We start from the raw sequence: 15,900 nt of genomic DNA, 5'->3' as shown, positions 1-15,900 counted from the left end.
TATTTATTCTATAGTCCCACTTGAGGGTCTTTTTGGCCTAGTTAAGAAAAGTTTATCTGTATAGTGACAACTCCAGCTCACTCTGGTCCAGATGTTTGAGGCGCTGTATGTGATGTATGTGACACAGATATAAAACAAGTGTGGGAACTGGAGAAACTATTTCTTCAATTTGGGAGAAATCCTGTGCGTTTTATCATTGAGATACAGAGGCATATTAAACCGCCTATATCTGCAAGTTTAAATTTGTGTGTGTAATCGTGCCATAATGAACCCATCTGAGAAAATGTTTCCACTTAAATGCACCTTCTCACTGCTGCTTTAACCACAAATTGAAATTAGAGGGCCGTGCAATTCCCTGACTGCAGCTGTCGTTAATATGATCTTTACAGCCACAATATGAAGTAAAAAGCATGAGATGCATCCAGTTTTTAAATCATCCTGCCAAGTAAACTCGTGATGATGAATTTTTAAGCATTAATTGTTTTTTAAAAATGTAGAAGTACAAAGAGTGTGTGTTGGGTGTGGTGCTGCACTACCTTGAGATTACATGCAAACCATCTGTTGTGTTGCTGCACTGAAGCCCACAGAAGTGCCAAGAATAACCAAGAAACTGAAACATCTTGATGTTTTAGGTAACACGAGGAGGCATATGATTTTAATGAGGTAAACTGCATCTCAAGAGAGCACATGTTCAACATAACACACATGCATCGATGTTCACCAGATAGAAAGGGTTGGTCTCCGTGAATCTTATGATGGATAACACTTAATACTAAAATATATAACTACGCCCGGAACAAGGACGTGTGCAGTTTCTTCAACAGCCTGGGGATAGATGTAGTCGAGTTTCAAAATGAAATCTTTGATCCTTGTGTGAATCGATCGATCCTCTGAACCTGAGGAAGAGTCCGTATTGACCAACTGAGGGTAAATCTTTCGTAGGTAAAAATCAATAAAGGTCACGCTCACCGCTCTGGCCAGTAACTTTTTCAGATAATAACGCTTGGTCTTGGCCCGCTCTCAAAACTTTGTCACTTTTTCTGGCTTCCATCCACTCCCTCTGACTGTCAGCCAATCACATCAAAGGAAAGGAAAGGCTTCACATCAGATTGGAGAGAGTTTTTGAGAGATGGAGACAAGAGAGTGGTGTGAATAAATAAACAGTTGAAGGCATCATGAGGATACATCCAGTGGTCTGGCTCAGTGGTTCTTAACTTCAAGACGTGACCCACCAGTCGAATCAGGCTGTTGCACAAAGTCTTGCCACGCCATAATTCTTAAACTGGAAATCAACTTTGACTATTTAATGATGTTTTCTTGTTTAGTCATAAGGAACATGATGCATTCCAGGCAGCTTGTCTACAGCCAGAACACCCTCTCTACCTTGACACCGGACCTCCTGACTTATGCCATATTTTTAACTCACAAACACTCAATGACATCATTCTAAGACACTGTTATTCTAAACTCCTAGATAAAATGTATATGTATATATTTAATTGTATTATTATTATATTATCAGGTACAGATTTTTCAGAGTTTTTTAAACAGGTAAACTTGCAAAAAATGGCTTTGACTCCTTTCCTGTTGCCAGTGGAGCACCTTTATGTTTTTTATCATCGTATCATTGGAAAACAAGAGATGGCTGGACTAAACTAAAAATAAAGAAGACAAAGAAAAAATGGCAACTGAATCTATTCCCATTGCAGACAAAAGCCAGATGTTACAGTGTGCTACTGGGTGTTCTGACCAGTGGAAAGAGGCCTTTGGATCATAAGTGGTTAGTCAGTGGTTCAATTCCTGGCTCCTCCAGTCCACATGTCGAAGTATCCTTGGGCAAAACAGTGAATCATTGACAGCTGTGCCAGATAGGATAAAAACTATATGAAGAGGCACAGTATGAATATGTGTGTAAATGTAACTTGTAGTGTAAAAGTGCTTTGAGTGGTCGTTAAGATTGGAAAAAGCACTATATAGATGCAGTACATCCATCAGCGATGAAGTACTTAACGTATCTGCCTCTGCAAAATCAGCACAGCTCTCTACAGCAGAGGGTAAAATGAGGTAAAGCTTGTTAATCAACCAGATGTGTTTCTCCTTTCTTTCACCTCTATTCAGTTTGGCCACTGTATTATAACCCGTCAATGTCATTTCAGTAATATAAGCAACAATTTTCAAATGTATTAATATGATTAAAAACAAACTACCCCTTCAATGTAATTTTGAATTTATTATAGTCAGTTACCCAGCAAAATACTTCCAACAGCTCTATTTGTATGCCTGGAGAAAAATTTGAAAATGAAGAGGTCCTTTTCAAATAAAATCCCATCATGAAACATTGTCAAACCCACAGTGTAAATCTATTAAGGCCATTAAAAAAGATAAAATGAAAAGATGTGGCTTGAAGCTTTGACGAGGCAGAGTGATTGCGCAGTCACAGCAGTAAAAGACATGAACAGGTTTATGAAAAGGTGGGTTTTGAAAAGTTTTGAATGGAAAGTTCCAGAGGGAGAGGGCGACCACACTTAATGAGTCTGTTTTCCTGTCAGTTTTGGTTTCCCTTGACTTTAACCCAAACATAACCTTTACGTCCAACCACCACTGTCACAAAGCCAACACCCAACTCAACCCAAGGGCTCTTACCGCTGCCAGCCATCCACGCCCGTTTCTGAAAACTTTGCGGTGTTAAACGACCCATTTGTCTATTAATCATCCGTTCATCCATACATCTTCAGTATCTATCCGTCACCGATCCATCCTCTCTCGTTATCATCTGTCCCTCCTCTGCTTCCCCAAATCATCTTCCCCAGACCTCTCTCCATCGATTCGTACAAACTCTCAATCCCTCCATCCCAATATCGATCCACCCACAGACATTCATCTATCCTCTTAGAATACATCTATCCGACCATCCTTTCTTCCCTTTCTCCCTTGGCTCCTTATCCCAGTTGAAGGGCTTCTACAGCAAGACTTAATACGCTCCACTACCTCCGCTGTCACTGCGAGTGAACGCGTGCGTACACACACACACGCACACAGACACAAAGGCACTCCCAACAGGATGCAGACGAAAGACACACAGACATCGTTTTCACAGCTCTTCACAGCTCCCTGACCAACTCAAATGGCCCGGGAGAGACTGTGCACAGCAGCGAAAGAGAGCATAAAAGAGAGAGCGAGCCCGAGAGAAAGATTGAGAGACACAGAGAGAAAAATTACAAAGAAACAATGATAGAGAAAGAAGACGACATGGTGGAACAGCAGAAGAAAGATAATGCATATAATAAAACAATACATAAGAGACGTTTACAAGTGTCTCACCATGTTTATCTAACCGTGGACAATGTGATGATCTTTATAGAATGTCTGTGAAGACAGGAATATCAGAATGGGAGAATAACTACATTGTTTGAATATAATTCCTTTCTTTGCAAAAAAAGCAAGACAAATGAAATTGAAAGAAACGACATGTTATGAAATATCATCAATGCTTCCACTTGACAACCTTTTTTCTCACTTTTCTTGCTTTTTCAGCTGAATATAAAGCGTCAGTAATGTCATTCTGTGCTGAGCAACTTTTCCCTCACCCCCGAAATCTGCACAACAAAACATCAGTGTCATTCGGAAAACGCAGTTGTTTTCGCTCCAGATAGCAGGTTATCGCCTGACACCAGTCATTTCTCCGTCTCGTTGTTATGTGTAATGAAGCTCGAGGCATCGCTTTGCAGTCGCTCGTCATTATAATTCAAGCACCCTTTGATGTAATAAGATCAAAATGTCTGCGCAGGCGGAATATCAGGATTCGCAGCAAAAACAACAACGGCAACAACTACATCAACAGGATATGAGTTCTCTGAGAACAATAGAGGAGTGTTTCACCTTGAGGGGTAAATAACAATACAGGAGCAAGCAAGCAACAGGAAGTCCTCACCGCAGCAGCTTAAAGTGTATTAAAATAAAACAGAGGGTGTCTGTCGATATGTCTGTCTCTCCACCTTTTTTGTCAGCCCCCCTGTCAGCCTGTGTGTAAATATTGAGGCAGCAGTCTTTGGCCAAACATCATCACAGCTCATCCATCAGCAGTGGTCACGCACAAGGTCGGCTTCCAGCGCATCTGATGCACATTTTAGCAGCTCGACGGGGACATACACACTCCCTGATGTGACCTTTGTCGCATGTCATCACCTCACTTTCCTCCCGCTCGCTGCTGCTGAGTGTCGATACGAAGCCGGTGGCGATTTTTTAAAGATGGGGTCAGGACTCGGGGAATATGATGCAGGAAGATTGAAATAGGCCACCAGATTGCTCTGAAGCAACAAGCCAATGAGAATATGACTCACTGCAAAAGTGAAGTCAGTCTCCCCCACAGCTTAAGATGAAAGCATCTGAAGATTTTGGGGACGTCGTGAAAATTACTTTGAAAATGTAGATCTATAAACACGCTCATCAATGACATGAAATAATGCTTTGAAGGTTTCAAAACATTTTTATTTTCCAATGCGTCATTGCTTGGTTGTTTTTTCCTCTTCACAAAAACACACACATTGATGTGTTTGCTGCCTCTTTGTTACTTGTATTACAGATAAAATAAAGATGAACTTCCTGCATCTGAAACGCAGAATCGTGGCAGACGTAAACACTAATGACCTGCTACTGAGGAGGAGGTATTTCGGGCAAGTCTCATTCATTTTCTAGACAATAGGAGGTGACTCACAGTTGGAAAACATTAAACTCTCCCAGTTCATCAATAACATAGACATCTCACTTGGCACCGGGTCATAAACCCCGCCTTATCCATGTTACTGGATGGGACACAGACCAAATCAAAAACTGAAAATACATGTTGAATTAATTTTTCTCATAGATGGTTTCTGTCATTTCCTTATCACACTGATAAGAAATCATGAAACCATAATTGACTGACTCAAGATTGGTGGAGCTGTTTATTGGAGCGACCTCAATAACGTGGCTCCATTCCTCGTTCACAATCTGCCTCCAAATAACATCAATGGAGCGAGATGGCAGCGTTGTTATCCAGGACATCTTTGACAAGAAGGTTTTTGTATGTGCATCATAAAGTGAGTAAAATACAACTCCCAAGGTGCATGTTCCTTCTTATCATTAAACACATCTTTATGTCTTTTCTAAAAACAATTATCATCAGAAGAATTAAAAACATTGAACAGTAAAGGCTGTTCTCTAGTTGATGTCTCTCTGCAGCTGGTGTCTATTTCTGAAGAATGTTTGTAATGAAAAAGATACCTCAGAGTGTAACACCACTGCATGAACTGGAGCAGGGAAAAATATTTTCAGAAACAGTGGCAACACTGATTTGTACTTCATAAGAAGAAACTGCAGCAACTGAGGTTTGAGAGAATATAGTTAAAGTCCAGCCTGCCCTAAATGAAAGCCTGAACTAAGACTGCATCCACACTACAGTATTTACCGTTAGATAACATTGTGCGCTACAGTCCAGAGTCGTGCCACTGCCACATAGTCACAACAGTGGTCTGCACAGTGGATGTGATTTCACACCATGTGTGTCAGTATCACTGAGACTACACAACAAATAATCCAACTGTGTAAGGGTTCAGTTTACAGCCTCCACTGAGCTGTGGAGGAGTATAGATTGAGTCAGCTTCTCCAACTCAAATAAAAAGATTTCATTTTTTACCGATTCCACTCTTCCACACAGTGTTTTCTTGATGACAGTGTGAGTTGATACAGAATCGTGGTTTTTAACCTCTCTGTGAGCCTCTGAATGCTTTAACAACACAGGCCACAATCTCAACCGAGAGAAAAAACGATGTTTTTTCAATAAAAACATCTAGAGGGGAAAATTGCAGTTTATGAGAAAAGTTTTAACAATACTAGTACAGTGAGTCTGGTGCCAGTGAATCCGTCTTGTTCTAAAAGTTCTTCAACTTTGTACCCAACAGAGACATTTATCATTAACCCCAGGGAAAATGTCCTGCATCTAGAATGGAATTAAATTGTGAGACATGGCGTTTCTGTTTCTTTCTGGTGTCCCTGCTCTGCTGCCTGTCCTCTGTTAAACCTCCTGACAAACTCTCCTTTTCATTCACCAGTTAACAATCACCACTCACATTGCTTCTGCCAATAACTTACCTATTTGTTATCTGTTGAGTTTAGACGTCCTTTGTCTGAACTAAACTCAACATGTGTCTTTTTGCCTGCACCCAGGACCACCTGCCAGCCCTGACATAACCGCCACGTTCTGCATGCACAGGGACAATGGTTGTAAATTTGCATTGTTGCTATACTCTTAGCATTCTTACATTATTTTTTTTCATATTAATATTCATCAGTGTTCTCTGTCCCTATCAAGTAAACCTATAAATACATAGTCTAGTACTTGAGGCCCACACTGACAATTTCTGTCTTGACAAACCTGTTTTCATAAAATTTCATGAGCATATATTTACATTAAATAATAAATGGAGGTGGATACAGAATTATTTACAGAAAACCCAGGTAAATGTTTCTGTCTTTAAGAAAAGGCAAATGTAGGGAAATCTCTATACATTAAAAGATATTGAATAACAGATGCTAATGGAACACACACTAAGACATGTGAAGGGTCTGCAGCTCTCAGTGGCACAAGCGACTAATTGACTTAAATATGATACCGGGAGCTAAGAGTAGACACTCATACTAGACAACCGCACACTTCCGTTACTCTATCTGAGCCATCAGAGATCAATTGGTGAGGGGTCATGGGAGAGAAGCTCTGTCACCTCCAGATGTTTTGTGATGCACCTTGTCATCAGGCTGCAGCAGTCAAACATCCAGGCTGGGAGACTCTAACTGCCCTCTGCACGTCCCTTGGACACATTCCAGCATAGAAAAACATTCTTTACCGCATATTTTCCATTTCAAAAGTTGGTCTTTTTCCAACCCTAATGTATTGACTGAATTTAAGGAGTCCTGGTTGTGAAGAAGTCTGGGCTGTTTGCTGACAGCTTTATGATGGATTTCCTTAGGCTGATTGATTTTTTTTTCAGCACAAGTATGGTATTACATTTACAACTGAACAGCATGAGTAGTGCAGGCAAGATTTCACATTGTACAGCATTATTTGCTCACTGTGTGTCACAACTCCCGTTTTTCTAGATGTTGGAAGTTTTCATTTTTGACAGCTTCAGTTAAATTAGACGTTGTGCAGCCTAGAAAGGACATCCAGGCTCCGTAGATAATTAATTCTTTCCATTTTATGTAGTTTTTTTTTGTAGTACAGATACTAATTAATACAAAGAAGTCTCTGGGTTTCAGACCCACCCAAAGGGATTAAACATAACACCAACCTGACATTGCATTGCTGGAGTGTGAAAACTATGCTTATCCAGCTATCTAAACGTTTTGGAGAGGGCACTAATTAGCTGTTTAAAGCATGAATTATTATTATATTATAATTATTGAGAGTACCTAAAGATAATATCCCGCCCCAGAAGAGAGATTGTCCAATCATAGCTTAGAAAATGTATCTCGGCAAGAAAAACCTATCACACTTTAGTTTGAAGCAAGTTTGGTGCGCTGCATCATTTTTTATTTTAGTCTTTTCATATCAAAAAATATAAGAGCGAAGGTGTAAAGTGTCAACATTATCATGCACAGGTACTGAGCTTCCTACCAAAAATTGTAAGAGCTCACTAACCTTATTTCCAGAGGCAAGGGGAATTATCATTATCAATCTATTTATTATTCCTCATCTTCAAATCCTTTGTTCTTGCTAAAAGTGAAGCATATGTGAACGTTAAAACATAAATCTAAGTATGTCCAAGAATGTCTTCCCTATGATAACCAAACCATCCAAGGTTATGTGGAAATTAATAGATTTCTTTATATTGGTTTTCTCTGGTTCATCAGCTGTTAAAGAGGACAAGGAAATGTAGCTTAAGCCTCTTCATACATCTATGCATGTAGCCATCATGAAGGTTTTTATTAAAGTGTTTTTGACAACAACCACTCAAATCCACAAAAAAAAAAAGAAGAATCAGCTGGAAATTTTGGCCACCAAAGGCAAACACCTACCTGAGGTCTGCTGTCAAACTAAGTTGGCAAAGTGGAACTACCTGAACAGGACCAGTAGGTGAAAGCTTGTTTTGTGCACAGACTCTATTAAACACCCTGAATGAATTGCTAGACAAGTGTGTGGTGAAGGTGTAATGACTGCATTCCTCTGAGCAAAAAAGAAACAGGAAGTGGAGACAGATTAAGAAATGAAAAAGGACAAAAAAAGACATACACGGAGAAAAGGGGGCATACATAAAAAGAAAGAGACCTGGGGGTAGATAGACTGACAAATTAGAGACTGCGTTAAAGACAGCGCGACAGGAAATCTATAGACGTGGAGCTGAGATTGTGTGTCCCTTGTTGAAAGCGGCATTTTCTATAAAGGATAGCAAAGCCTTTTTATCTCACAGAGTTGTGCTGATGAGGACGGAGGTCTGAAGATTATGTTTGCTGTCAGAGTGCAGGAGCCGCCTTTGCCTTCAACTGAAAATACCCCCACGTGGATTCGCTTCAAAATTCTGAAAAACCGACAGCAAGTGATGAAAACGTATTGCAAAAATAACAGAGACTGAACGTTGCTAAAATAAAATTATATGGTGGCTGAGCAAGAATCAGATTGAGTGCGAAACAATGGACAATTTATGCCAAAGTGGAAACTGATTCAACAGATATTATTGATGAGTTGTGGGTTATTTCCGACTTCCAACTTAGAACTGTGTTTCTGGAAAATCCAACATGTCTTCATCGATTGTTTCCCCTCCCCCCGAAACGCCACCATGATCAGCATTGACTTCTGTGTGTCAATGTCTGCACAGTCACTGTTTTGTAATCAGGAACCACACGGCGCACATGCGGGGGTACCATTTCTGCATTCATGTCACAGCCTCCATGTGGTAAATTATTCATCATGTCCCTCAGTGGTGGAAATGTCACAGGAATGTACGGCCACAGACAGACAAACATTGTGTCTCAGACAGCCTATGGCTGCTGTATGGTCAACCTGTTTGGTCAAACTTGTTTCACGTATGCAACCTTTACCTACGATCAGTATTATAAACACTTTGTCTCATGATTGATGTTCCCTGAAAATTTCCTTTTGGAAAATTACCAAAATTGTATTTCTACTCCGCTGGATAATTGATTATCATCTCACCATGATTGTGCACTACATTGAATCATGGGGCTTTACTTCTGCTCCAATCTATTCAATTAACTTACACACCAACAATATAATTAACATTGCATCAACATTAACACCCACCTACTGTCTGCACAGGCTCCTCTAAACCAGCCAATGGAGCGAGGACACCAGTTGCCATCCTGTTACCTATCAGGCCATTGGATTATTTAGTCATCATCTTTGTGACAGCAGCCAGTGGGTGTTTGGACTGATATAGCAACAAGGACCACAAGCATTGCCACAGCAAGTGAGTCACCAGTGACATATGTGTATCCATGTGTGTGTGTGTGTACAAAGGTGTTGGTAAAAACAACATCTGACATGCTGCGATCATCATGCTCTCTTCTTGCCTGCGCCTGTTCCAACTTTATAACCTCCCCCTCTGTTCTGCTCACCGAACCATGACACATTTTGACATGACACACTGTGTATGTGCTTCAGCTTTCTCACCATAATATCACGGTTGCTACCTTGTAGGTTGAACTGAAGTGAAATTTGTATTTTTAAGAAAATTGCCACTGCTATTTTCCAACTCATTCATACTTCAACATCCCCTTTTTCAAAAATGTTTTAAGAAAATGTTCAGAATTCTGGGACGTACCCTTATTGACTTGCAGGTCAAGAGTTACTGTAAACAACAAGATGGTTACCACTGATTTCTGTATCATATCTTTTTGTGTGGGACTATTTCTTGACCAGACACAGGGACTTACTGGTATTTTTCACTGGTTGCCTAGTAACCTCACACTGACAATAAGACTGATGTCATTGCCAAAAAATATTAAACTGGTCATCAAACTGCAACTTCTTGCAGTGTTTAAATGAACTAGTGATATTGTGTTTGTGAGTTTTGTTTTCAGTTTTTATGCTACGCTAGGCTAACTGGCAGTAACTTTGTATTTGCAGTAGCATATGGACACCAAAGTGGTATTGATCCTCTCATCTAACTCTTGACAAGAAAACAAATTGCATTTCTCACAATGTCAACAATTTTCTTTTCAAGTATGATATTTTAAATATTTGTTATTATTTGGTCAACGTGTCCTTTAGGATACTGACATTGAGGTCTTTATTTTTATGAGTGCATGGTCTAAAATGCATTAAGAGCATGTACAAATTCACTATTGCTTGTGAAATGGCAGAAAACACCAAGCTCAAGGTTCTACAGAGTTATAATTGATCATGAGTGTGTTTGGGATGTAACATGCAATAAACCAATCAAAGTGTCATCTGCTATTCCCTTTAAAAGCCAGGTATGCTCGCACCTTGACAGATTGCAATTAAAATGGAAGATTTCCCAGATGGGAAAGGGAATTTGTTCTTTAACATGGTCACTGGACGGGAAAATTACAAATGCGTTGGTGTGAAACTAGCAAAGATACTTGCATCAAGCCCATGGGGTCTAAGTCAAATTGTCATGAACTATGTAAATTCATAAACTTTAAACATCAATGTAAAGTATTATAGTCTTACATACTTGTGTTTTGTTTAAATAAATCTCTTCCATGCATTGTAATTCTACAAAAACAGTTCTAAACAAATCATGATTTGTTTAGAACAGGTTTCAGGATGAATTTGATGAATAATTGTGTGTATTGTCGGACACATTATAGATTTAAGGCCTAATTGATAAATTAATAAAATAATTAAAAGATTAATCAACAATGAAGATAACAATTATTCATGGTTTTTTAATTTTTAAAGCAACAAGGGGACAAGTCCAAGCCTCTTATTATCCAACACCAATAGCTATTTTAGCAAAGCAGAACACAAGTCTTTAAAATTGACTGGTAACCTAATAAAGTGAACTCACGCACCTCATACATGGGAATACACAACATTTGATCTAATTTGAATTACAACCTAGCATCATTTCCTCTGGTGGGACTAATTGACTTGGCACATGGTGACGTCAACTATGAAGTAGACGTACTTTTTCTCCAACCTGGATCATTGATCCCTGCTCAGCTATGGTGACATCAGATATCTCTGCAATTAACCCGGCTAATGAAGCAGGAGAAAAACTGCTGTTAGGAGTTACATTACATATCAGTTCCACTACATAAGACGCTACACTGACCTGCATTGTTTTCTACACTGACAGACCAAGATCTTGCGTAAACTATATAACAATATCTGTAAAATTTAATCTTTGGAGTGTGCAGAATTTGTGTGCTTTGTGAAGACACCATCAGGAGGCCTGTGTCTAAATGGTTTCAGCTATAACCGAGCTAACTGTGCATGGCCAAACTGTAAAATACAGTAGTGTTAGACCTCCAGCTCAGCCAGCGGTGGTATCAGCTGGCTTAGCTATTACAACAGTTAGCAGAGCAAAACATGTTGTTGACTATGGCATAGCATTAGTTCCACCACATTAGACACAATGACTATCACTATGACAGCATCTCATTCACAAGCACACGCACACAAACAGACACACAAACACACTCTCTCTACTTATGGAAAACCCAGCATCTCCATTTACAACACAATGGTGTGTTTCATGCCTGTACACACGTGTGGAAAATCTCATTCGCATTCAAACTGTGGACACGTCAACTTAAACAGCCGTTGCTCCTTTTTTTCTATGAAAACGGGCGCAGCAATGTCCCAGTTCAAAGCACAATGGGCCTTCTACAACCGTACACTTCCACAGAAAGGGTCATTCACAGTAAATTAGGTGACTTTCATGTATCTGTTGCACTGAATACAAACACACATGTGTGCAGACACACACAGGGTATTGTGTCAGCTACAGTGCCCTATTCAACATGACAAAAGGTCTTAAGTTTGCACACTTACTGTACATGAGTCCACAGGCCGAGAATGCTACAGCACGAGCACTCTGGTGTCCCAATTTATTTTCCAAAACACCATCCGCCTTTGTACACAGTATGTCTGGTTTGAAGAAATTCTGGATATATTTTGACTTGAGTGGTCCCTCTCTGACAAAACCCCTTTCCTCTTCTTCTAATTAACGCAGTGATTTCCTTTATTTCCCAGGGCATCCTCCAGAGAATCCTGCCTGGACTTATTGCTCTACAGTAGCAGTTATTGGTCTCGACCAATGTTCAGCAATAATGCTAATTTGTTTACAAGTATCCAAGGGGAAGAGCTTCGCCGTGATCGAAGAAACAACAGCAAGCAGGCAACTTTTCACAGCGAGGACACAAGTGCTAGTCATGTATCTTAATCTAAATGTCCGGTGTGTCCTAGATATTTTGGGTTTATTAAAGCTGCACTGACTAAAATATTTATATGAGTAATGGGTCAAATTACTGCATGAAATGTGAAAGACGTTGCTCATAGTGACAAGCCGGAACGAATGTATAACCCAACCCAACAGAGACAGTGCGCTGAGTCAGTGAACGCTGCCTGCCCAGCACCCGAGGACAGAAAGTCAAAGTTAGCATTTAGCCTGTGAACTTAAGGGAGAATGTAGCAGTTGAAAAGCTGGATTGGAGATGTTGGAGACCAAAAACTAAGCTAAACAGAGCAAACACTGGTGCTTGAGTTCTAAATCATAGTGTATCCAAAAATGGACGTAGACATGAAGTCAAACTTGTATTCTCTTGAATGACCAGTAGAGAGCAACTCCATAGGTCGCGAAATAAATCCGTTTCTGTTGTCTACTCTAATTCTCACTTGATTTCTAACACAGATGGAGAGTTCTCTTAATAACATCCACTGAACTACATCTGTCCTTTGAGATTATTAACCTCACAGAAAATCACCTTCACTTTTTGTAGATAAAACAAAAAGGGACTAGCCGTGGCGTTCCTTCTCGTCCATCCTCACATGCATGCTCACATACACACCTACAGACCCATCCCTCCCTCCCTGTTGTCTTGCCTGGTACCAGTTTCCATTGACACAGATGGTGAAGGGAGACAGAGAGACACAAAGGGAGACAGGCACACACAGAGAGAATGGCAGCAGTTGATACCATCAGTTTACATCAAGTCCATTCCTCCAGTTCCATAGATTTCTATCCATAAATCGTGTGTATTCACTCCGTACATCTATCTGCCATCCACCCAACCATACCTCTTTTTTCTCCAGTGTCTCCATTCATCACCCCATGCCTCCTCCATCTATCTTAGAGCTCCCAACAACAGCCATTCATCCATTCACTCCACCTATTCGTCAATCAATCCCTCAATGCAGGTCCTACCTTTATCATGAGTTTTTACACGCCTATTAAGTTCTGGAATCTGACCTCTCACTCATCCATTTTTTCCACTCCATTCATCTCCTTCACGTCAAGTCACCAGGGTTAAGATGTATCTTTGTTGACTCCACATCACCACTTTTTTTCTTTTGAATTCTTACAAGATTTCTAAAAAAACTTTTCTTTCTCCTGACCGATTTTCCTGAATAGCCACCCTCCTAATGGATCAATAGCAATCTTAACACTTACCAGCTGCATGCCACAGATGAAGGCCAAGGTACACCTGCCACTACAGCACCCCATGGTGTCCGCCTCTGTCTCTCCCGTGGCCCACGTGGTGAGGAAACTCTGGGTAACTCCCAAATCTCCAGCAGGACGTTCGAAATCCAAGCCCCCGGAGGGCCGTCTGGTTGGCCGGCAGCCCAGGTAAGAGGTGCGGAGCAGAGCAGAGCACAGCCCCTGTACTCTCGCTGGAGCTCAGGGGAACAAAATGCTACTACTTCATTCAAACGGAGGAGCTGCTGACAGGTTAACAGGCTGAAATGTGGTGCCCAGGATTTCCAACACACATGGGGTCAGCGATCAGAGATGGAAGGTGGGCGATTCGAGTGCACAAATTGTTCCACGCTGCAAATCTACAGGGATTGGCTCTGTGGGCAAACCCTTCCCAAGCCTCTGCAACTGAAGGCGGTTCAGTAGCCAGATGAATCAGGTGGCGTGGTGCTTTTCCACTGATTGGTCTAAACACTAAATTAATTCAGAATTCTGATAATGTGGTTCTCGAGTAGAACTACCTTGGATTAGGAAAGGACTCCGGCATTGAACAAAGGTTACAGTGACTCGGTCATGCCCACAAAGGCTCCACTTGTCCAGTCATCACCTAGTGGACTACAAAGTCCGGTTGACGATGATCTCCATGAGTAGCATCCTTGGCATGGTCCTGGACAGAGGCTACTTAACGAATGACAGAAAACAACAGGCAGAGATGGTGAGATTAGTCGGATGTGTTAACCAGATTATATAATCTCTCCTTCAGTAATCCGATTGAGCATCACTTGGATTGAAAGAGCCTCATTTGTCTCAGGGTGGAAAAAACAAGTGAAAGTGGCCCCTGCCTCCTTTCACGGACCAGATCCTGTCCTCTCCTGGGAAGTCATGAAATCATGATCATCAACTGTTCATTCACACCAGCGTTTTTTTTTTCTTAACCTCCAAACCTGCAGCTGCAATCCAGTATCTCTCTGGGAGATGATGGGTCAAATTGTTGCTGGGATGTTAAGTCAAAGCCCCTGGAAGCTGATCTCTGTGGGGTAATAAGTCCTCCTCCTCCGGACGATCTCCCACATCAGCTCCACAACACAGCCGCCGTTGTGTCAGCCGTCGCTCGGTTCATTCGTCGCCTCTCCTCCGGTCCATCCCTCTACAATGTTGGAGAAGAAAGCTGAGAGACAGAAGCGTGTCCACGGGGACAGGCTGAGATCCGAGTCTCTGATGTGACGCACGGGCCAAGACAGGCAGCGAAAAACGAGGGCTAAGTTTAGTTTGTCTTCAAGGAGCGAGAGAGGGAGACAATGGGAACCGGGATGGAACGAGGGAGAGGGAGAGTGTGTGAGGGAGAGAGAGAGAGAGAGAGGAGCGTCTCTCCCGCCTGCCAGCTGTCAAGTCAAACACCGCGCAACCACGTGGCTTCTCCGGTTGGGATTTCCAAAATAAAATGTTATGACTTTTTTCACAATCCCAATCCAACAAACTAAGCACAGGATAAAGTGAGAAGGATGCCCCTGTAAAAAATAATGGCTAATTCCATGCAAAGAAGACTCAATGAAAAACAGTGAAAATGTGAGTCGACTGTGTGAAAGCTCAGTATATAGACTACAGGTGAACTTCTACTTCTTCTTCTTCTTCTTCTTCTTGGTATGTCATGGTCTTCTGCAAAAGTATTTAATGTTATCGATTTGTTTATTGTTACAGATGGAAAATTCTCTTAAGTCAGGAAGCATGTGCAGCGTAGAAAGTTAAGTAGATAGTTGCAGCCAACATGACCGAACAGACAGAGACAGACAAACGGACAGAGAGACAGACAAAGAGAGACAGACAGAGACAGACAGAGAGAGAGAGACAGACAAACAAACAGAGAGACAAACAAACAGACAGAGACAGACAGACAAACAAACAAACAAACAGAGAGACAGACAAACAGACAGACAAAGAGAGACAGATAAAAAGACAGACAGACAGAGACAGAGAAAGACAGACAGATAGACAGAGAGAGAAAGACAGACAAGAGAAACAGATATACAGACAGATAGACAGACAGACAGACAGACAGACAGCTAGATAGATAGATAGATAGATAGATAGATAGATAGACAGACAGACAATAGTTGAACAGAGGCATGTTCTGTGCTTTTATTCTGAAGGCAGGTGGTCCTGACATCCCTCCCTGCTGTAGCTGCCTGTAGCTGCCTTGATGAGGCTGATGTTCCGCTCGGCAGGGGAGCAGGAGGCTCTTTTC

The 15,900-nt window shown here is 41.2% G+C and overlaps 1 protein-coding gene across 2 annotated transcripts in view; it reads right to left on the bottom strand.

Annotated features, from left to right (window-relative positions):
* nkain2 (sodium/potassium transporting ATPase interacting 2) overlaps nt 1-15,047 on the bottom strand; it is a 76,479-nt gene extending 61,432 nt beyond the window's left edge. The window contains exon 1 of one of the 2 annotated variants that reach the window (XM_069515436.1): nt 13,635-15,047. In XM_069515436.1, the coding sequence (XP_069371537.1) occupies nt 13,635-13,688 (54 nt within the window). In that variant the 5' untranslated portion in view covers nt 13,689-15,047. The remainder of the gene's footprint in view (nt 1-13,634) is intronic. The other variant, XM_020091512.2, reaches the window with a different exon arrangement.
* Nucleotides 15,048-15,900: the final 853 nt, after the last annotated feature.

Source organism: Paralichthys olivaceus, chromosome 19 (genome assembly GCF_024713975.1).
Source record: "Paralichthys olivaceus isolate ysfri-2021 chromosome 19, ASM2471397v2, whole genome shotgun sequence".
Lineage (NCBI taxonomy): Eukaryota > Metazoa > Chordata > Actinopteri > Pleuronectiformes > Paralichthyidae > Paralichthys > Paralichthys olivaceus.
Note: the sequence above shows the minus strand (reverse complement) of the source record. Positions and strands in the feature narration are given on the sequence as shown.